The sequence below is a fragment of the Triturus cristatus genome, chromosome 10, assembly GCF_964204655.1.
Source record: "Triturus cristatus chromosome 10, aTriCri1.1, whole genome shotgun sequence".
Taxonomy (NCBI): Eukaryota; Metazoa; Chordata; class Amphibia; order Caudata; family Salamandridae; genus Triturus; species Triturus cristatus.
The window spans coordinates 137,243,827-137,268,030 of record NC_140593.1 but is presented as its reverse complement, the minus strand read 5'-3'; the positions used below and the strand labels follow the sequence as shown (position 1 = coordinate 137,268,030).

General features: G+C 40.6%; 1 protein-coding gene across 1 annotated transcript in view; it reads right to left on the bottom strand.

Annotated features, from left to right (window-relative positions):
* LOC146789040 (collagen alpha-6(VI) chain-like) overlaps positions 1 to 24,204 on the bottom strand; it is a 748,331-nt gene that overhangs the window by 209,453 nt on the left and 514,674 nt on the right. Inside the window, exons 15-20 of the mRNA XM_085631021.1 lie at positions 23,766 to 23,837; positions 23,639 to 23,665; positions 20,317 to 20,361; positions 20,172 to 20,225; positions 14,586 to 14,648; positions 11,129 to 11,194 (exon numbers count right to left, since the gene is read on the bottom strand). Coding sequence (XP_085487147.1) covers positions 11,129 to 11,194; positions 14,586 to 14,648; positions 20,172 to 20,225; positions 20,317 to 20,361; positions 23,639 to 23,665; positions 23,766 to 23,837 — 327 coding nt within the window. The remainder of the gene's footprint in view (positions 1 to 11,128; positions 11,195 to 14,585; positions 14,649 to 20,171; positions 20,226 to 20,316; positions 20,362 to 23,638; positions 23,666 to 23,765; positions 23,838 to 24,204) is intronic.

Here is a 24,204-nt window from a genome sequence, read left to right as displayed (position 1 = left end):
AGGTAGAGCTATAAGGGACCTGGATCATCAAATTCAGTGTCTTGCTATATTATGTTGCTTCAATGATGGCGTGGCCTTTTGATATTACAGATTGCAGATAGAGTGCTCGTACAGACGGGCTCGGACTAGAGTACTAGAATGAATTGGGTTTGAGGTTTGTACTCAAAGTCAGGTGCTGGGAATCTTAAATCAAAACTATAGATGTAAGAAGCCTCAGAATTCAAATAAGCTGTGATTGAGCTCTAGGCAGTCCATGAAGAGAAGGAACCACAGAGATTAATCAATTTTAGTAAGATAATTTTGAGTCAAATGTAGTATACTATTATACTATGTTACTTTACCAACACCATCAATGAAGCCACCAGCAGAAGCAAAACACTTTTCAAGACAATCTAGCACTGCCAGAGCCACCTATTCCTCACTCCACAGAAAAGTGCAATGCCCTCAACCTCTTCTTCAATTAAAAACTACAGAAGATCTGATAGTTCATCATAATACTTCATTCGATTTTTGTCACATAAAAATCATAAAAGCATACATATAGGTATATAAAAGGTACCAATTAATTTTTTTTATCACTGATTCAAATCCATTTTAAAACATTTTCACGATTAACATTTTTTCTGTTAAAATATTAATACTTTTGTAAAATATCTCTCACATTTCATTGTTTCTAAAGGCGATGAGATCAGTAATCCAAGATTGAAATTAAAAACATTATAAAAATTTCCCAACATTTTTCAATTATTCATATAAAAAGTTAAAAAGTAGTTGAACCTTCATCCTTACATTCTAGTCTCTTAGCAGTCTTCAGAGAAGAAGGTTACAAAACCACCATGGTATTACAATCAAGGGAGTCAAATTGTTTTCTGCACTTGATTGTTTTCTTCAGAAATGAGGCAACATTGCTTATTAAACATTCATTATCTAGAAATTGGAGTGCAATGAAGGCTGGGCGGCATTGTCGCAGACCCCATATTTTTAAAATGGGCTTTATCCACTTTTTTCTTAAGTCCTGATAAAAATTGCAAAACAACACAACGTGTATCGTCGATTCCAACTGGGGTAGGTCCCAGCACTCCTCCAGCATTGCCTTTTCTAGGTTATTTGTGTATAATGTAAAAAGGAAGGGTGCCAGGACACACCCCTGTCTTACGCCTCTTTTAACCTGGAATGATGGTGTGCATTCCCCATTAAGCCCGTAGCGGACGCAAGCTTTTGCGTTAGTGTATAGAGCTTTCAGAAAATAGATTAAGGGAGCCTCTACCCCCATTGTCACTAAAATGCTCCACAATTTCTCATGGAAAACACAATCGAAGGCGGCGGAAAGGTCGACAAACGCCAAGTGTATTTTCCCCTTCCTTGCTTTCGTATATTTACCCATAAGTATAGACAAATTAAGCCCTTGGTCAATTGTACTCAACCCTTCCCTGAATCCAAACTGAAGGTCCGAGAGTATATTTTTCTCCTCAGCCCATTGTTGTAGGCGGTTAAGCAGTATCCTGCCCGCTACCTTCCCCAATGAGTCCAATAGGGAAATGGGTCTGTAGCAGGCTGGATCCTGCCTATCTCCTTTTTTATAAATGGGGACCATCATAGAATCAGACCATGTTTCAATTAGTCCCCTCATGGTGGCGGTGTTTAGGACGTGGGTTAGCAATAGATCCCAAAGATCTGGGTTATGCTTATATATGTCCACAGGGACACCATCAGGCCTGGGGGCCTTATTTCCCTTGCTCGTGTTCAATGCTGCTTGAACTTCTTTTAAGGTAAAGAGGACGTCTATCGGGTAATTTACTACTTCATTAGCCATTGTGGATAAGGTATCTTGGCTATCAACAACCACCTCTACCTGTCTGAAAAATTTTGAAAAATGGTCCACCCACTGACTTTCATCAATTGCTATTTCAATTGAGGGCTTTCCGTCGGAACTAAAAAAAGGAGATCTAACCACTCGCCAGAAAGCCCTACTGTCTTTTGTTAAGCTGGCCCTATGCATATCCTCCCAGATGGATTCTTTTATTTCTTTTTTCCGCAATTTTACTGCTTGGGTATAGGCCTTCCTGCTCCGCTTTATATATGTCTTATCTTTGTTATTATTATGGATTGCTTTTTTGAGTGCAAAATGGGCTTTCGTGCAATCTGTGTTAAACCACCCCTTTTTCTTTACTGTCCCCCTTTTTATCTCTACTTTCAGGCTGTTTTTTATTATTTCTGTTATGTGTAAAAAGCTTTTAAGGACCTTCTCCTGTGATGTATTTTCGTTTAAGCAATTCATTATTAAATCCAGTGCCTTCCTGACCACTGACCTTGTTATTTTGTCTGAATCAACCTTTTCCCACTTCAGTGAATAACCATTGACTTTATCGATCTCCAAATTAGTAATTGTTTGGGCCCGTTCTTTATTAAAATTTTGTTTTAACTTTTTACACTATATCGTCACAGTTAGTGGGAAGTGATCACTAATGGCTATTTTATGCACTTTATATCCTGTTATACAATGTTGAAAAAGATTCGAGAACAAAATAAAATCTATAATAGAGCTCAAGCCTCTCCCGTTAAAAATCTGTAAAAATGGGATAGGGGGTGAAACCAATGCATTAACGAAACCCAAATCTAACATGAATAGGCTCTCGTTTAAAGCATCTGATAGTACAACAAACACAACAAAACAAATTCCTCTTGTTCGCCCACCCCCTTCCTGTAGAATCCTGCAATGGTCAGCTTTCAAAGACATTTTTTTTCGCAGATCTCGCCAACATACTCAACTCCCTCAAAGCCACTTTTGACGAAGATGATGTCTTATCATCCTTTTTCGAAGCTCTCCTCCCTGCCGACCATTGTCTAGACATCCCTCACTCAAGGAATCTTCCCAGAAACTCTCAAGACAAGCCAGATCCTCTTACTCCTAAACAAACCTAGACTGGATCCATGGGACCTTGCCCACTACCAGCCCATCATTCACCTACCATTAATAAGCAGGATCATTGAAAAAGCAGTTTATGTTCACTTCCCAAATCAAATTTATGCTAACCATTTCCTACATGACTATCAGTCTGGCTTCAGATCACGCTGCAGCATGGTGACTACTACATTACACATCGCAGATGATGCTCTCTGGACCACAGCTGAAGATGACCTGCCTCACAATGTTGTTTGACTTCTCATCTGCTTTTGACACAGTCTAGCATCTCACCATCATATGCATACTGGAGCATCAAATAGGTTCACCAACAACATCCTTCAATGGTTCTCCACCTACCTTTCAAACTGACACTAGTTTGTTCATCTGAATACCCCCAAGAATGTCCCCACCATCTTTAACCTGTAAATGGACACCTTAGTACTCTCCTCCCTGATACAAGCATCCAGATTCACTAACACATGGAAGATATACAACTCTAATTGAAAGTCTCCCCTGCTTCAGACATCCAATGCCTCAAATACTACCGGCACATTATACAGACTTCGATGTACAGCGTCTACCTGAAGCTCATCCCTACCAGGATAGAATCCTTGTTATTTCCCAAGAACACCAAACAAGAAACAGCACAAACATGACTCAATTACATGAACCTTGACGGTTCCGAACCCCAACTTTCACCAAATGCTGAGTCACCTGGATTCACCCTGGATACCAGCTTAATCCTCAATGAACACATTGCCAAAAACAGAAAGACAGCTGTAAGAAACTGGATTGTTGGGGGGTGACTACCCACGTAAAGGAATAATCACATCCCTTGTCAGGGTCAAAGTCACCAAATTAACCTGAGTACAGCCCCCTGGTAGCTATAGTACAGAGCAGACAGGATTAATTTAGGGCAATATGAAAGGTATTTATGCAGTACAAAAACAGTAATACCGTCGAAATACATAACGATAAGAATCCAAAACAGAAATAGAAAAACAGAGTAAATTTTATAAACAAAATGACACCATATTGACAAATATCCAATAGGGGAACCAGAGGTATGTGTTTACATTTTTTGAGTAGGAATAGCACCAAGAAGTATAAAGTGCCAATGACTGTGAATGGTGCGCTAGGTTGGGCCCTAGTCACAATTTAACGCTGACCACGATGGAGCATGGGTCGGATACACCATCCAGGTTTGCCGTGGTCAAAGATTTTACCTTCTGACTTTAGGTCTTTAAGAATCAATCCAAAACAGGAGGGAAATTGTAAAGCCCCACAAGACCTCAGGGGAGGCATACACAGATTTACACGGAGTCAGGCAGGGCCCAAACAGCAGTGTTTAGTCCAGGTTGAGCCACTGGTCAGCAGGGCAGTTGCAGTAGCGTGTTGTATCCCTGTAGCTTTAACAGGAGTTGAGCCTTATAACCATTGGAGTGCTGGGTCCAAAAGAGAGCAAGTCTAATCCTCAGGTTGCACACAGCAGGTCCAGTACCCTTCTGATCTCTCTCAGGTCTAGGAGTGTTTTTAAGTAGGTCTCATGAGATGCCACATTTATGCTTGACAGGAGCTAGTGGCGGGGAATGACTCCTCGGCACACCCTAACCAATGGAGTAAAGGGTCCCATGGCCAACCATACCCACTTTAGGAATTTTCAAGATGGCACGATTAAACGTGGGCTCTGAAGGCAGGGAGTATGTGTGGAAAGTGTACGCTGGTAATCCTAAGGTCCCTCCACATCTAACACTAAAATCTGGTTTGGGGCGTCACTGTACCTCCAATAAACCCAGGAACAGATGTTTTTACACATTCTGTTTCCCCACCTTTCAAATGTCCCCCCATTGTTATATGTAAACTCCAACAGGCATGTTGATCAGGATTTGACACTCCAGCGGGATATGACATTGCAATGTCAAAAAAAGGTCCATTGTGTTTGGAACCTTCCTGGCTGTGGGGACATAGGAGGAGCCCTGGCCATTTGCCTTTCCTAGGGAACAACAGCACCTCCCCACACCTAAAGCCTTTAGCCTGCTATGGGAGCAATTTTTCATCAAGGGGGCTTTCACCTGCAAGGCAATAGTTAGAGCTCATGCAAATGGGCTATCGAAGACTTTAGGCAGGGAAAAGGTAACTTTCTTAAAGGGCATGAATTTACTATTAAATTGGACTTTGAATACCTATTAAAAATAGCTGTTTAATTTTTTTCTAGCTGTTTCGTAAGCAAAATTAGAATTATTAAATAAAAGTTTGCAACCCAGTGTTTTTTCATGGAATAGCCAGCCTTGCTACAGTGAAAATAGCTGTTGGGCCTTTTTCAATGTAAGGAAGATTCATATTAAATTCCTACATGTCCTACTTTGAAATTCCATGCACTCTGCCTTATGGGTAATAAGGCCTGCATAAAGATGACTTATTAATATTTCAAATTAAGGTTTTAACCGGTCAACATGGGTTTTTGGGGCTGGCAAGAGCTCTTGGAAACACATCCCCACAAGGCAACCTTTTACAACCTTGAACCGTGGAACCTGGTAATTTACCTGATGCCACTGCACCTCCCATGCTTTGACTACGACCAGCATTCTCTCACCACCGCTCAATGCTCCAGTTATTTCAGCCCATTACACAGACCTGAGGTTAGTGCCGTAGCTAGGCGTCTCTCGTGTTTGGTTTCTCCTTTTATCAAGTAACCCTTACAGTCTGAATTTAAATGAGGAACTTTTAACAGAAAAAGGGACTAATTGTGAGAGTTGTGTGAAGTAAAACAACATAAAATAACAGTAAACAGGATCATTATCATCAGTGAAGGAACCGACAATACGGTGCTTAGGATTTAGCACAGGGGCCAGTGTTCAAATCACCAGTAAGTGGACTCAAATTTGTTTCAGTAATTCTTCTTAGACATTTTCTCAAGGACTTATACCCATACCCCAACATCTCTCTAAATGAACCATTTTTGAATAAGAGACATTTTTCACCTAGGTCTAATTTTAACTTACAGAGAGTAAAAGGGTAAACTCAGTGGTGGTCTCCGCAACTGGCTTTAGGGATATGGAGGTATGTCACATGTAACTGAAGGGGGATGAAGAAAAGCATGCTCAAGCTTACTGTGAAGCATCCATGTATGGTTGCTAAAGTGATTGTGTTCTTTTGTCACAGACTACCTCTCCTGACATAAGGAGTGTGCATTACCTGAGCAGCAAAGCATCACTCAGAAAATTGGGTTAAGTATGTGAGTAAAACCAACCAAACTTCGATAGATCTGAGATATAATGAATGTAAATGTCGCATCTAAGTTTAACTAAATAGATAAACGTGTTTCCTGCAGCAATGACAAGAAATATGTAAGAATTACAAAGATTAAGGGAAAGGAAAAATATTGTCATAGAAAATCCATAGGATAAACTTCACATTAACATTTTTAGGAAATAGAAAAGTAATGAAAACTTTTCTAATCAACCTTCAAAGAATTGACCAAAACCTAGGCTTCCTTCACGGCCAAACCAACAGTGCCCATGCCTGGATGTAAGCTACGGCTCTGCCCCGGAAAAGGATTCTTATCTGTGAGACCAACCTCAAGGCTATATTGAATTAGGACTCCAGAAGGTCTGATATCTGTTGGGACAGTCTTAAGGGCAGTACAGACATCTGGTATAAAAAGGTTCAAGTGAGACAAGGCCACAGTATAAGGCTGACCTGTAAGTGAACCCAACTCTCTGATTTTGGTTTTTCCTCGTGGCCGAAACTTCCATGCACAAATTTACAATTAACATTGGCTCTTTTCATATGCTCATTGGGATCAGACATGAATATTTACATATTGAGAGATCTTTGATATTGGATTGTCTTTGCAAGGTACATCGGTCATAATTTTTATAGACTTCATAAAACTCTGGCTAGAACATGGTTCTGCAGTCATTGGACCATGACCTTGCTTGGTTGAACAGGTTATCCTAGTGAACTGCACAATATTTAGTCTAAAACAAATAAAATATATATTTTTTTACAACCTGGAATCTTCAGGGCAGGTCGCAATGATTTCACCCTTGAGAAAGGTTGTTGTGGGGGTACTTCCTTAAACTAAATTCACCAATCATCATCATCATATATTTCTTTATTTCGGTTTTTACGCCACAAAAGAACAAACACAGGTATATACAAATATGGCTAAAAACGGTAAAAAAGATTAAAAAGAAAGATTAAATTCTTTTTGATTAAAATGATTCTTGAGTTAAAAACAATGAGAAGTTCAATCACATTGTCAAATCCTTATTTTATGCTTTATGAAAATTCATCTCTGCCCACCACATTGAGCTTAGAAAACATGAGACCGCATAGGCAATATGGAGTTTGGGTTATATTTTAGGAGCCTGAATGCTTCTATGCAATGCATTGTGCCAAGGTTTCTACACAACTGGATCATCCATCTGTGTCTAATTGTATGGTATCCCTTGCAAAAGAAGAAAACATGGAGTTCAGACTCCTCACCCGAGTTACATGCTGGGCACCCCAATGGAGTGCCACTAGACCATTTGTTAGTGAAGGCACGCAAGGGGAGGCAGCCATGCCAAAACTGCACATACAGTTTCCTGTCCAATACCAGATGGATTTCGTCAAGGCATGGTTTCAAATTATACGGAAAATGTGATGTAAGAGAACCAGTGGTAGAATCTTCGTGAAGTTTATCAAGTTTTCCACCCCAGTAACTAGTTCTTAGTTGTTTACGCAAGATTCTCAAACATGCTGTATCTGGGTTATCCCAAAGGTTGTTTCGGCCAATTGCATAGAGTCTCAAAATTTCTAAGAGCTCAGATCTATACTCAGCCAGTTCCGATCAACCAATCACCCATCAACTGCAGATTCCTTCCAGGCTTTGCAGACTTTCCTCTGGTGCGGGTCTGTCCTAGTTTCCGGGTAATCCTGACCTCAGGAAATAAGATCCCGAGTAAGATGCAGGAGTTTATTGCATATCAAGTGCCCCCAATCAACTAACCTATGTTAACCCAGTATTCCCAGTTATTTGTGAATTTTACAAAGACCATCAGCTCCCTCATAATAAGTCAGACTTTCTCTAAGCACATAGGTTTCAAGTTCCCCCAGAAAGAAAAAAAGACAGTTTGTAGTAGATTCACATCTTATTATCCCTGAAGGTCAAATCAAGAAACAGGCCTCCTGAGTTCTGGATCACATCCTTGGAGTAGGAACTCAAGAGACTGGTGGAATAGCTCCTCCAATGTTGCTTTGATGATGCAAATAGATTTTTCAGTTAAGCGTCTATCCCTTTCTTGACCTGTTTCAAATATTTATCTTATAAAAAACATGAAGCGGAGCACACAAAGGCAAATCATGACTTGCCTCTATTCAGAGCCATTTTAAGCCATGTACAAGTAGTCAATTGCCCTGAATAACCTCCTTCCAGCTCCCCTCTCTGAACCTCACTGTTGTTTCATCTCACTGTTACATATCTTTCCTCCTACTTCTTCGCTCTCTAACTCATATCTCTCCAACCCTCCCTTCTCCATCTCTTGACCTCACCTCTCTACCCCTTTGACTGCCTTCTCTCTACCACACCATTACCTAAAGTTTCTACTTCAAATCTCTCTATAACTCACCTCTCTCTCACTACCTAACCTCTATATTCTTTTCATAATTTGTTTACTACCTCAACTCTCCACCTCCCCTCTCTCTCTCTCTTTAACTCCTTCCTCTACCCCACCTCTCTCATTATCTTTCTCTATTGTTTGTACAAGTCTTTTAATTTGTCTTTCTACAATGTATTTACCTTTTCTTTCATCTATCGCTGCACCACCTTCTCCATTTCAACTTGCCCTCTCTATCCACCCTCTCTTGCCCAGCTTTTCGCTCTTCATACACTTCTCCACCTCCTCTCTCTCTCTCTCTCTCTCTCTCTCTATCTCTACCAACTTCACAACTTTCTTTCTCACCCTCTCGCTCCTTCTCTACTTTTGTGTCACCCTCACCTCTATTTCTCTACCTCACCTTGTTCACTCTGCTTCAATCTATTTTCTCTCTTCACCTCCCTCTTTCTACCCTTCACCCCTCTCTCACTGCCATTTATTCTGCCTCATTACCCTCTTTCCATGGCATGTATTTCTATACAGCTACAAATTTTGCACCCTCTACATTCCCACTCTCTCTACCTTGCATCTTGGTATAATTTGTTTACTGCCTCCACCTGTCTATATCTACCTCTCTTCTTTTACCTCTCCCTAACTTACCTCTCTTTCTGATTTACTGGGGTACAATGGAAACACACCCCATTGTGCACACCACCACTCTCCTTTCTTTCTTCCTTCCTCTCCCTAGCTTTCTTTATCTTACTACCTCATTATAAAACCATCCTTGTCTTTTTACCTTCATTTCTCACCCTACCTCTTTCTCTTTCTACCTCACCTGTATCTTTAGTTTATCTCTGTCTCTACTCCCATTGTCTCTACTTGGCCTCTTGCACTATACTGTGCTTTTTACCTCCCATCTTCCACCATCTGCCATTTCACTTACTGCACAGAGTGTAAGGTCAGCATCTAGCCAGAGATATGTACACAAGAGAAACACGAGAGGAGGAACAAGGCTGGGCAAGGTAGATAAGGGGAAAATGATCAGAGCTCCATTAACAAAACTGTGAAAATCCTCAGAGCAGTGACTGTTGCAGAGCGAATGGCAGTTGCTATAGTAGATTTTTTAGTATAGGTGGATTTATTAGTATTTACGAATATCTGTTAATTAAAGCTACAATTTCAAGTGCCATGGGCACATGTCCTTTTTTTTAGAAATACACATTCATCCATTAACACTCACAAAAATACTCTTAGCACTTCTTCAAAATAGATGGAAGCAACAAGTTGTTTAGACACTAAAGTCCTTGTAAAACAGCATTACAAGACGAAAACATCTACTTCCATGCTAAAAAAAAATTACTGTACTTGTTCACACATTCCTTTGGTGCTATCTGGCTGCGGAGGCTGGGTAGCTAGCACTTTTGGCTTTTTCTGCTTGCCTTATGCCTGATAATTGAATATAAAATTCAAGATAGTTGGACATTTCAAGAGCTTGAATTAGAAGAGAATGGGTTATCCATTCAAGGTTATTGTAAACATATATCTGGTATTCCAAGACCCTGTATGGGGATGTATAGAATAAATATGTTTATGTTTAATATTAAAGTACATTAATTGTATATATTTTGAATGTAAAACAAAAGAAGTAAATTGCTTAAGCACTATTACCTTAGTTTTGAATAAAATCTTAAATTATTTTAAATATATTAAATAAAATTACAATAATTCTGAAGTTTAAAATGAAAAATAAATTCCCACCTACAGAAAATGTATTATGAATTCATACTTATTAAAAGTCATAATCAGAATTATTTAAAAGTAATTGAATTATGTTTTATTACAGTGCAATGTTACATTAAGTTTCAAATTAAAAAAAGGCTGTGAAAATATTTTATAATTCATTTGAATTAGAATTTTATATTTTTTCATTGCATTCAATTATTTATATTCTTAACAATTTTAAAAGAATTCATTTAATTTGACATTATTTGTTATGGGGTTTCATTATAAGTCCTTACGTCGATAATTTCTATGGGAGGGTGTTGCAGTATCTGTGGTTGGCCATAAGTGTTGATGTACTAATTACTGATTCTTTTTGTCAGTAGTAACCTTTACTCGTACATCTAGCTCCATCTCCTTTTTCCCTTTTTTTGCGGGGTGAAGGTGTGTAAACCTACATTTTAAGTAACTTTACAGTTGGATTTTGTAAATTGGCAAAAGTAATAAAGTTACTCAAAAGTACAAGACTATATTTACACATGTAAATTACTCACAAGTGTAAGATGCCTTAGTGAATAGCCACCTCTAGTGTGATCACTGCCATGCATACATGAGTTATCAACAATTTGAGGGATCTCCTGCAAACATTCATATTTTTTTCAAATATTGCCCCCGCTTTCCTGATGTAATCCAACCTCACAATGTAATCATCCTTAAAACTTTCCAGACAATTCATTCTCCTTGTTCCACTGTGCTGTAAGAAAATGTTTTGGGAAAATCCATTAAAAAAGCTTTATTTGCCTTGTCTGAGCGTTTTTTTCGTCAAGTGTAAAGCCTTAGAACACATTTTTATTCTAGGTTGGTGCTTTATCCAAACCTCTTGTAACTTTCAGCAGCTCAGTGGACATTCTTGAGTACTCACATTCTCTCCTTGGTCGCCTTTTCTCCCAGGAGGACCACGTTCAACTGAATCAGCTCCCGAATCACCCTGGAGGGAAATGGAAAATGTTCATAACTTTTATATGAAAATATGTTATGTCTGGTGTGTCTCTGTAGTAGCTCCATCCCCACAAGTAGATACACAAGAGACTTGTTTCAGGTCAATATCAATCAATTTTCCGTCACACTCTCTAGGAAGCTGAAATACCACAACTGTCTCTCCATCAAGATGAACAGCATTATCTCTCACAGATGAGCCACATTCCTTCCCTGTTACATCCAACTTCAAAACTCGCTTTACCAATCAACAAATATATCTTACCTGAAGAAGAAGCTCAAATGTTTACTAACATAAATGCATCCTTTCATCTCTTCAATAAAGGAGGTATACAGTGCCAAAACTAACACATGAACCTGGACAGCATCTTTAGTGTTGAAACATGCTTCACAACCATCAATACTTGTGCATTTCCCTTCTTAACCTCAATATTCAATCAAATGCCACAATTCAAGGTGGCAGCCTATGCATTATGTTCAAATTTATGGTAATTTTCTGTGAAAATTTGCTCTTTCTATTACTTCATTCTGCCAGAAAACCTTTTCTTCTACCACCCTGTACCAAGAGCTAACCGATGATTTCTAAACTTACTCTAGGCTTCTGAGACAACCAGGAACATACATCATAAAGCACAGACATTTCCGATTGTGGATGGATACAGATGACAGTCACCTAATGCCAGAATTTACATTTAATGAACACTCCACCAAACACCCCATATCTCTTCCTGGCTACATTGCAGTCAACTATTAGTTATTTAATATTAATTCCAGTTTATTTCAGTTGAACGCAAATAAAGAAAAATAACCATGAACAGCAAACAATTTCTTCAATAGTAACATTGTATGAGCTTAGAAGAAAACAAGAACTAGCATTGCAATAGGTAAACTGCCAGGATAGACTGACTTCTGTTCGAAATATTCAACACAGAATCACTCTTCAATGTACATTGCCATTTTTTAGGCCCTTCATGCATTTATCAATCTTAAAATCTTTGGGGATTCAATTTCATGCAAAGCCTACCATAGGCTTCTTTGCAAGTCATTTGATGTAAAAGATCACATCAAAGTAATTACTTGGCTCGACTGACATCACCACAGGACTCTTAAACAGTTTAGCTGGTCACTCAACTCTGACATTGTAGAGTGCTACTGTTCACCCCTTTGTGACTGTGCACTATATAGAGATTCAGCACTTCATCTGGTAAGCACAGGAAAGGGATCTCACTTTCCCACCTGAGTGGGGGTCAGCCACCTGAATCCTTAACATTTAATGCTGCTCTGGGTTGCGAGTTGAGCGAAAACTGGGGCCTTGACCTGTATACATCTATGTTGAATTACCATTCAGATCAACTTTTCTCCCATATAAAGCAAATTCCTGCACTTCACCTAACAAGTAGGATTTGAGAATGGGTAAAGTCATCACTATATCGGTAACATGTCTATGACAACCTCATATGAAATAATGTCCATGCAGAGTTTGCACACACACTATCACCAGTTTGTATTTCTTTACGCAATAGACTAAATTTACAATGAATGAGGTGTACCTACCTTCTTTGACAGTCACAGGTCTCAAATCCAATTACATGCCTTTAAGTCGCCCACTTTTTGATCCAGGAACTTGAGCATAAATAACAGCTGTCAATAGGTTCAAAGCTCTATTTCCTTGCTTGACTGTACATGGTCACACCCGTCCCCTGCCTGCTTTCAGACCATGCTGTCTGTGCCTCATGGGGCTGATCAGGGACCCAGGTGTCTCTTTTCACTCTTAAACGTATCATTTAAATGCCATCATGTGAGTTGGCAGTTCTCAGCAATTGTTGATATTTGAGGTATCTGAGATACTCCTGCCCCTTGGGGACTGAACTGGAAAGAAGCACACCAAACAAGTTGGTGAGCGCTGAGGCCTTACTCCTGGTTCCCATGTGGCATATGTCATAATAAATGCTGTTTACAACCATATTGTATCTTCTATTATTAATTTCATTATCTTGTAAATAGAACTTAGGACATAATATTTATATCAGACACAGATATTCCACTACCATATTGTCAAATCATCTGTGTCTGCCGTCAACATACGCCTGCTACCTGCACCTTCTGAGATCACCCTGAAACTATGCTAAGACTGCACCATGCTGGACAATTCTCCTCTAGACAGGGATACATGCATCAATGTCTATGATGACATTATTACCAAAGTAGCAAAGTTTCCAACAAAGTGACCTGAGGAGGATGTTACAACCATTGCGTTTCGCTTCCTGCCAGAGTGGCTGGCACTAGGGCGGAGAGCACTCTGGACTGTGCTAATCCATTGCATGCATGCATGCTGGCCAACTCAATCTCCTTCTAGTCCTTTGCATGCATGCTGGCCAACTCAATCTCCTTCTAGTCCTTTGCATGCATGCTGGCCAACTCAATCTCCTTCTAGTCATTTGCATGCATGCTGGCCAACTCAACTTCCTGCAGAAATACTATGGTGCAGCTGTTCTGTGCCTACAGAGGTTTAATCCCCTCCTCATTCGGAAGCCTCTTCCTAACTCCCAATTAGATGAAGGGACTACTTTAAGTATCTTTTTCTGACATATGGTTGTCTCCCCTGGGCTGCCCCTGTAACTATACAGTCCTCAATGTCCTCTTGTCGCGCCAAGTTGTCATTCTATAAAACCCACCAACAACCAGTTTATTTGCATGAGGATATGGATGCTTCTTAATGGAAACCAGTTAACACTGAAAACCAGATACTTCCCAAGTTACCATCCTTTCGAAAGGCCTGGAAAGCTAATTCCTTTACAGCGCGACCTATTCTAATGATTGATGGAAAATATAACTTCCAGTGTGTGCATTATTAAGAATACAGTGTGACACAACACAGGGTAGCTGGTGTGGCAAAGCGTAACAGTGTGGACATAGGCTTGAATGATTTAGCCCACCATACTATACACTTCGTATAGCATACCATTAGGTGAAGCTACCAGAACAATGCATACACATAGCATAGTATTGTACAGCCTAGCACAGCAAAGCATGACATAAAATTGCATGGTAGAGCATAACATTAAATAAGATGAATGCTAGTGTGGTGTTGTGTAGCACAGGAAAGTATTGCATTGGACAGCATAGAATAGCACACTATACGAAAAGAAATGCTAATATTGGCTAAATATACATATTACATAGTATAATGTAGCGTAGAAACATAAGCACAGAACAGTTTTCCATGAACTGGATTGGCATGGCATAACATATCATAACATAGCTCAAGGAAGAAAACATAGCATAAAACGACACAACAGTGCATGACTTGGTGTGAAAACATATAGCATAGAATAGGGAGACCACAGAGAACAGGCAGAGGCCAGAAACATGATCAAGCTTACTGGATCTCCACGGAATCCCTTCTCGCCGCGGTGTCCTGGGATCCCCCTTATCCCTGGACTTCCCTACGGTGGATACAAAAACAAGAGGTAAGGCTTGAAAAAGAAAACGTCTAAATATTTTTTTTTTTATATTTGACGTTGGAGTAACAATTATTTAATTTCAATTCCAGTTTATTTCAGTCGCATGGAAACACAGTGAAAAAATAGCCATGCATGTCTGATTGCATCAATTTCTTCAATTTTAACGCTGTGTGATGTATGGAAGAGAACCAGCATATGCATTTCAATAGGAACATTGCAAGAGTTATTGGTTTTTCGGTATGTCTGTTTGTATGTTCTGAACACCAGGCTCGGTTAGAGCCTGGCGGACAGAGTGTGAGGGAACTGCCCTATATAGAGATCCCTGACTGGTCTGTGGGATCGCTAAGCCTTCAGAGAAACCACCTGTGGAGCAATTGCTCTGATGAAATATGAGTCTTATGAATAGAAAATGCATGTTGTTTTGGCCCCGCCCAGGAAACTTTTTTTATTTTTCATAATCAAACTCCCAAACCCAGAGTATGTTTTTAAAAAACAGGAAAACAATGTCTGTGAGAGACAGGAGGTTTACCACCTCTGTGTCAGGACCATTGTCTGATTTCCCTGACTGGGACCACCGTGGCATGCAACTGTGTGAGGGTCGCAACACTCTCAATGGGATGTGGTGGTGGTCACTATGACATTGAGGCCGTGTATTGGATGAACTGCCATGTCAAGGGTTTCCAATGGCGGAGTCAACTCAGAACCCTCCTTCCAAAACCCGTAGTTAGCTTGGTGGGGAAACCGTCAATTTATCACCAGATCTACTATCACAACACCTTTGCTCCTGATAACTCACAGCGGATAAAAAAGGTTTTACAGTGAGTGTAAAATCTATAAACGACTTAAAAATGACACAAAAGCTGATGAATGGCAGGTAAAGCGGGTGTAATTTGGGCATCATAGCCAATTACTGTGTTACAGAAGGCCAGGCTGTCACTTGAAGTTCCCACTAGCACTAGAAGGCAAAGGGATTCATGTCCAGGTGACCAATGGCAACTCCCTAAATTACGTCCATAATGACTCGCTTTCAAAAGAAAAATACAGGTATGCTGATCACAGCCAAGAAGCATGCAATTAACCTATTATTGCTCAGCTCCAATTTAGTGGGACATTTGATTCTGTACTCAGAGGGGAAAAAACAAATTGAAAACAATGGGCCTGGGTGTGATGCTAAAGCGCTCAGTTTCTGATTTAGAAGATATATGTGGACAGTCTCAAGATCAGTAGTACGTCTCCTGAAGTTTGACTCATTAAAAAAAATATGTATTTTGATTTTGAAAACAATGCAATAAAGGACAGTATTCAGATGATACAATCACCATCCCCCCTCTGATGGCTTCCTGGAGCCATCACAAACAACCAACTTCATTTAATTTGGACTCCTTTTTAAATGATGAAAAGAAGGAAATATGTACTTAGGATTAGACATAGACATAGACATGCAGACAGATAGGAGGTGCTTTGTCCCACTTTTGAGTGGAAGGGGGTAGTTGCAGTGTCAAAAGGGAACTACTTCAAGGAGCTATGCCATTTTGCGGTCCTTTTTTGAAGGCGAAGGTCCTCAGCTGAGGGTCCAGGTAGGTCCAGAGGAGCGTTTCTCATGTCAAGCCAGTATGTCCCCATGCGTCTTTCTTCTTAAATAGGGATGTTCAATCAGCCTGGAACTACGTGATCTCAGGTTTCCCCTGAGCTGTAGTGAGGTGTCATCTTCAGAAAGTGTTCCAAGACTATCACCTAAAGGTCTTGTAGATTATGCAGAAATCTTGAATAATAATATTTCTGGATTCTTTTCAGTTTAATCTTTTTTCATTTATATTAGCATTTGTTACATAAGTAGTTACGACAATAAATTAATTTGAGACTATCGTGGATCTAATTAGGTCTATCTGCTTGTAAGGTAAATACAGCTAAATATACAAGTGATAGCAATGTTCTTAGTTCAGAAACCTTTCATTCTTCTAAAGTTGATAATGTTAAGTACTATTTAATTTGGCAATACTAACAGAAATTACTGGAGTGCTGTAAGACAATTCGGTGGTGTGTGTGTCGGCCCTATAAAAAAATTATTTTGCGCATCTAGGTTTGAATTAGGTGCACAAAATACTCCATCATCTGTAGGCATATATGCCTTTATAGTTCTGCAGAATGGACTGCCCACGGATAAATAGAAAAACTGCCAATGTGACTGAATTTTCACAGTCATTTGGGGGTTCAGCAGGCATCGTCACTGTACCTGGAAAATACCAGTCTTGGGTGTAGCCACTGGGAATTTTGGGAAAACTCATAACCTATAACTTTGTGTTGGTTGAGATAGTTCCCCAATGTTTTTCTACCTGATTTGTACACATATATTTTCTAAAAAAAGAGTTGATTGGTGTAAATGAGTTGGGAAGGTTAACTAAGCAGAACTACATTTCGTAGGGTGTAGGAGAAGACATTTCACCACCAGCAAATGGAGTCCAAAGAAACATCCTAATGCACATTTCCCAAACTCATACTTCTACGAATTGACCATCTTGTGGTCAATCCCGAAGAGCAAGTTTACTGAGAAAGTACTCATCAACATTTTTATCTTGCCGAGATTTCCATGAGATCTCTATGACTCCCTCGAAAATTTAAAATATAGTCAAATTGTAGGGCTAAGCCTATGCTGAGTAGATGCCTCACATTTTTCAAAACCTTTGTGAATTAGGCCCATTGCCTCGTAATAGAAGTGCATCATTTATAACAAATTTGATTGGTTTCAATAGTGCTGTGCGGTCACCCAGCTCTGGCCACCACTTGGAGTCAATACGTCGAGACTAGAGAAATAAAAATATATCAGTGTGCGGTGCCTGTCGTTGCCTAGGTGTTCTATAAATTTTGAAATTCATAGAAATGACTTAGTTGAGAAGATATGGTTCATGTTATGATATTGGACTGATGCATTTTTTAAGGATTGTTGTTGAGTGTTCTATAAATTTATATAGCTTAATTGCCCACTGCTGAGCGCTGTATCGAGGGACTATATAGAAGGAAAAGGAATTTAGGGGCTTATTTACAATCCTCTTGCACCGCCCGTACGACACTTTTTCCCATGTTAAAAGTGACGCATCGGCGGCGCAAGGGGCTTGTAAATAAGGCCCTTAATGACCATTATTATGGGAGCAAAAAGGGACTATAGTCAGTGCTTAATTTGAACCAATGTTTTGCGGTGCTCAACACCGGCACTTAATCACCAACATCGGCGCTTTTCATGAGCACCAGTTAAGGACACATTCATTTTCGGAGATATTAAGTGATTTGCCCAGAATTACAGGATATTGAGTTGACACCCAGTCTCAAACCTAGTCCCCCAGCTCCGAAGTCGCCAGTTCCAGCCATTTTGTCAAATCCTCTCCCCACTTTAATGGTTAGCAGTTGGTTCTGTTTTAGGCAGTGCTAACAGGAGACATGGGCTGGTGCAAGCTGCCTCCTGACGAGAGCCCCGGCACTTATTTTTTACAAATTAACCACTGACTATAGTGCTATTAGAACGAACATTCACTAACTGAGCATAGAATGTCTTAAGTTTAACAGGGAGAAACAAACCCACAAAATATAATGGAATGTAAGAGCACACAGTCTATACAAGCCACTATAGACACTGCCTTGCATTGCCCTTATTGTAGCTCCCAGCTATCCAATTTTCTAATTAATCATTATTACCCGCACCTGTGGGCAGTAATGGCTTTTAAATACCCTGCCCATAGTTATGGACCTGAGCTGCAGCCAGTGATGCCCTGAAGGTAGGAGCAATAAGGCTATTCGGATCCCCTTCCCCCCACCTCCCACCACAAATATGGAGCACCTCAGGTGCAGCCTCTCCCCTGAATGTTTGGGTGACAAAAATGGCTCCCTGTTGTTTTGGTGTTCCCTCAGCTTCTTCTCAAGCACATCCACTTCACAGACAGCTGTCCAGGCTTCTCCCATTGCTTTGCTGAGTCAACTCAGTTAAAAAAGTAGAAAAAGTGTATTTATGTTTTTCTACTTTTCCTTGTCTGATTGGCTCCCCTCACACAGAACTGCCAACTTTCGAACTGGGGAACCAGGTTCTAGTCTCGGCGTCGACTCAACATTCTGTGATTCTAGGGAAATTACTTAAACTCCCTGTGACTAAAATAAATTTAAAAAAATAAAGAGAATGTGACCTTTTGTAATGTAACTGGTGCTCATGTAAAGTGCTCCAATATCTCCGGGGTGAGTTTGCTCTATATAAAACTGCAAAAAAAGGGAAGGAGGATGTATAGCTGTCTTTGATGTGGCGACACTTGAGAAGAGGGCGAGGGAGTGCTGCAAGAGAACCGAGCCATTTTTTCACCCAAACATTCAGGTGAGAGGGTGCTCTTGCTCCTGCAGCTGAATCCCTATTTGACACAGCACCCAGAGCACGTTTGGAGCTGCCAGCCACACAATACTGACTTTGTGGACCTGTAACCATGAATATATCCAACTTAAATACCTATGGTCATATTTTGGTTTTGCAAAATTCTAGCTACTAAACATAGTAGACAAGTTTTGCATTCAAACACAACACACTTTTGAAACAGGCGCTCTCAAGGAGAAATGCTTTTATTTCCCCTTTCTTTTCTGACTGTGCATTTGTGTTGCACTGTACAGCACACATACGAAGTATTAAAAGTTTCAAAGGGTACCCTTCCAGTACAAACCCTATATTACACTCACACAGACACCTTTGCACTATGGTGCAAAGGTATGTTCATGGCGCTCTGCAGCCTGATTGTGTGCCAGTGCTAGAAGAGTGGAGGAGAGTACAATATCTCTAAAGATATGATGCTGACCTGCTCTCTCCTTCTCACGCGGTGCAGCATTTTTAGCTGCTGAACTATGTTATGTGAGAATTTATTAAATAGACACCCTAGTATTTACATGGCATTGTAAGGTGGAGCTGGGCACCTTAAAAATCTGTTCAACAAAAATGATTGGTGTTTCACTGGCTTGTGGTAATCTATTGTTTTTATACAATAAACAGCTTGATCCATCATGGAAGAGGTGTGAAGTAATTTTTTTTTTTACATCAGCTGCAATTCGAATTGAAGTAGCACACTCTGTCCTGGATTACTTGGCTAGCTACTATTTATGGACCACGGTAAACTGGATGAGAAATCGTCACCTGAAAAGATGACTGGTCATGGTCTATGAACATTCATGAGGGACCGGGGCTTTGTGGTGGTAAACCAAATTATACATTATGGTCAACACATCTAGATATTTTAGTATATACAATTTCCTTCAGGTTATTTAATGGTCCGCAACAAAAGAAATGGTCTCATACATCTCCCTAACCTCAGACCCCGTATCCGGCAGCATATCAGACACTCCAGTCCCATCGGTTGGCGAAAATCCATCAGCAAGAAGTAGCACTCGTTCAAGTTTGCATTGTTGCAGCACAACCTCGTTGTGCAGCCAGAAGATATAAATACTGAGTCAAACAATAGCACCCAATCAAGATGCACGATGACTTACCTGGTAGCCTAGATCTCCTCTAGCGCCTTTGTCTCCTGGAGAACCACGGATCCCCTGCAAGTCAAACCACACAAATATGTTTTCTTCTGTTTTTGTGATAGCAAATTTATCTGCATGGTTTATAGTTAACTGAGGGAATCACTACCTGTTCACCGTGTATTCCGTCAAGCCCTCTGTCGCCAGTGTCCCCCTAAAATTAACAGGATGGTAGGAAGAGATGGTTAACATTAGTCTTTCACTTTATGTCAAGTAGATACATGGTGTTTAGCCCAGTACTGAGGCAGACTCAACCACCTCAGGTCAGAATGAGATGTTTTTTTGTGGCGGGCATGCTTTTTGGATTGATACATTCTGTCCAAATAACACCAGATAGACATCTAGTTTAGCTCATATCTAGATTCAATGCATCTGGAGAAGACTACGGCTCTTATTTATTCCGATGGGGCTGGTCACAGCAGTTACAAACTGCATTAGAATGTGTTTTTGACTTTCACACAGAGATTTCGATTCTTTGTTTAGATTTCTTTATTATTATGATAAACATGAAACACAATGCATCAGCAATTGAAGGCATGTGTCCATCAGGCCATAAGGCAGTAAGATGAGTATCAACTCCAGAACTCTCTCCCCTCCCCATAAAAATAAATAAAAACCATAAAAACCTCTGGACCCAGTGGCAGTCAAAACAAAATCAGCACCACTATAACGACGACCTAACTATGGGTGGGACACTCTCCTTGGTGGTAGGGAGGGCCTCTGACAGACGAAGAAGCCTTAAGTATTTGGGACAGGTAAGCTCGTGGAATTCTGACGTCAACAACTTTAGAAACGGGACGCCAAAGTTTGGGAAATTAAGTTCCCCGGGAGGACAAGGTAAGGGTTAGGCGTTCCATCCCTAAAATGTACCACATTCGATGCAAGCATCCCAAGTAAGTGGGAATGTGCCCTGAGCCCCAATGTGTGGAAATATTAGGCATGGCTGCCCTCAGGGCTAGACCAATCCGTCTACCCCAGCAGGATTTGAGTGATTGCGATTCTTTAAACAGCTGAAATCTCAGTGTGAAAGTCCTGGGAGAGATAAAGAATGACTGGGGAAATCAGACCTGGAATTACCATTCCCCACATTTCCCACTTCCTCATTTCTTAGTGGACCCTAAGGGTCTAATTCATAATGAGTCGTATTTCCCCACAACCCTTGTAAATGATACGTCCAATATCGGTAATTATTGGGGGTTAGAGTAATCAACGCTGCTGAAATGGGTAACTGTGCCCATGAGTACCTATGGGGCCCATGAGTACGTGAAAACATATTCTGAACTTCAGGATTTCTCAACCATTCATTGACGTGGCCTCCCTTCATTTCAGCAGCCAAAGTTTGAGAGTGAAGTGACTCTTCTAACTTGTTAACATTACTAAGTTGATTGTGACTTATGAACAATTGAGCGGCCCCAATGCAGCCTTCTCCGGACCACAAGGCTTTGAGAAACCCCACTGTCCTGCATAAATATAATACAACAGTGTCACAAACACATCCTCTTTATTACTTACCCAGAAGATACTCTTGGCACAGCTATGTTTAGCTACTTCTGGTATGATATGTTCAACTCAGTATACTTTTGTTTATGTGAATTGCCATATCTTGACCCCTACAATACATACCGCTCCATGCCCACCAGAAGCTACTGGTGAGATATGGGCTGGGTCTGGAAGTTTTCAGGGTGTGAAGGCCTTCATTCCACACAATCCTCTTCAGCAGGAATTGAATGAAGGTTACAGCTCTATCAGAGGCTAGGGCAGGAGGTCTCTACTGGAAAACACGTGATCAGCAGGGAATTGCATGTGCCGAGATCCCCTGTATTAAAAAGATGACACTTCCCATACGGCAGCACACAACATCATCATCAAACCACGTGACTCCTTTTGGCCAGGGTTTTCCAAATAATTCTATTTTGTTTGCATTTGTCACATAATCCACAATATGCTGCATAATTAGCAGATTTTACCCCCAGAAAATGTTTCTTGTTTAAATGGATCAAAAGTTACTAAAAACACCGCAACACGTGTTGCTGCACAGTGAAAGGCCTTTCGTAGAGGTTGACTGGTCACCTTTCAGTGGCTTGTTGCAGTATTTGGGTGTTAAACAGGTACTAATATGGTGAAACCTTTGTCCATACAATGTTAACATGTTGATGAAATAATGAATGATACTGTCACAAAATATACTGCATCATTTGCCTTTTCTTGCTGCATTATTTTAGTCAAGCCTGCCGCATCATTTTATCCTCCTCTGACATGATTCCAGTGGCCCTACTAATGGTTTATGATTTTGCCTCAACAGCATACTGCTGCATCACTTGTATTGAGAAAATAAGCTGCCCACTGTTTCAATTGGGTTATAATTGAGACAGATCCGCTTGAATCCCAGAAAGCCCCTTCCGTCTTATGCACGGATCAGCAAGGCGCTGCAGATGTTACGTTTTGCTTAGAGGTACATTTGAGTCTATTTTCAATGCACTGGTTAATTTCCCTTAACCAATGATCTTGCACAGGCCAAGAGCTAAGGAAGACTTTTAAGCAAGCTGCAAGAGCCTGAACTCAATGAGGAAGAGGAAAGTGAGCAAAGATGCTTTTCCTGAGGCGGCAGGTGCTCTTTCCGGGCCATCCCCTCTCCAGAGCAGCTTCAACTTGATTCTCGCTGCTAGTGACACACACATACAGTGGCAGCTGGTATTTGAAGGCAGTGGGAGGCGAGTCGCAGGGGGAATGAAGTAAAAATGTAAATAATGGTCAAGGGTCGGGGGTAATTAATTAAAAAGTAAAATTCTCGCTTACCTGTCTGTCGCTGCCACCTGCTGTCGCCGCCGCCTCCTCTGGGTCCTCTTCTGCCCACTTCCAGGGCAGGAAGCACTCGGCTCCCAGCCTCCTAATAGCAAATCACAATGCTGCAATGCAGCGCTGTGATTGGTCTGAGCGCCATGGTTCGGCTCTCAGACAGAGAATGGGAGGCTGGGCATGTTCTCCATGCAGGCTGTAATGCAGCCTGCATGGAGAACGTGTAAAGTGCGCATGACGGTTTGACCGGCCCAAGATGGCGTACCAAAGCATCCTGCGCTCTTGGAGTGGGCAAACGACTCCTCACCTGCCCTGCTCAGTGAGTAGAGCAGCCCTACCCCTATCCGACCTGCTCAGTGAGGCGATGCTCCTCCGCCTTAGCAGAGGAGCCGCCACTGGACACACAAATCTGGGACTGGACAAACAGCAATTTTTTGTAGTTCTACTTTTCACAGAAGAGTTGTGTGAAGGCCCTTTTCCTTCCTTATCTACTTCTGCCTTTTTATTTTACCCCCTTAATATTGTACCAATTAATTAATTAATTATAAAGAGCGTTTGTGAAAATACTATAAAAGCTCTATAAATAAATAAACGTTAATGACAACATTTTCTGAGTTGAAAGACTAAGCACATACCTTGTTTCCATGCATCCCCCGTACGCCCTGTGTAGGATGACAACAAAGTGTTTGTTAATGGTGGTCATATTACACAGGCGCCATGTTTTAGTGACTAACATGGAAGAGGTGTCAAGCACGCGCTAACCTTAGGGCCTTGTGTTCCCACACAGCCAGCGACACCTTGTTCCCCCACCGGACCTTGAATCCCTCGGTCACCCTGGAAGAGAGAAAAGACATTGATTTAGAACAGCAGTACTTAATCTTTTGACAGCTGTGGAACCCCAATGAATCACTACTGACATCTGGGGACCCCACTGAGTCATAATGGGAAGCACGAGGACCCCCGCCTAAGCAACTTCAATGATTTGAACTTCAAAACAATACAAAAATATAAAAATACAAAAACAAGTATAGATCAAACAAATGCTCAAATATCGAATTATTTGTTTTAAATTACAATCTTTTATACAAAAAGGTTTCATGTTTTCAATTTTTCTTCTTAATTTGTATATTCTTTAGTAATTTTAATGTACTAATTTTAATATTATTTAATTTTATATAACACAGTCATGGACCCCCTGTGT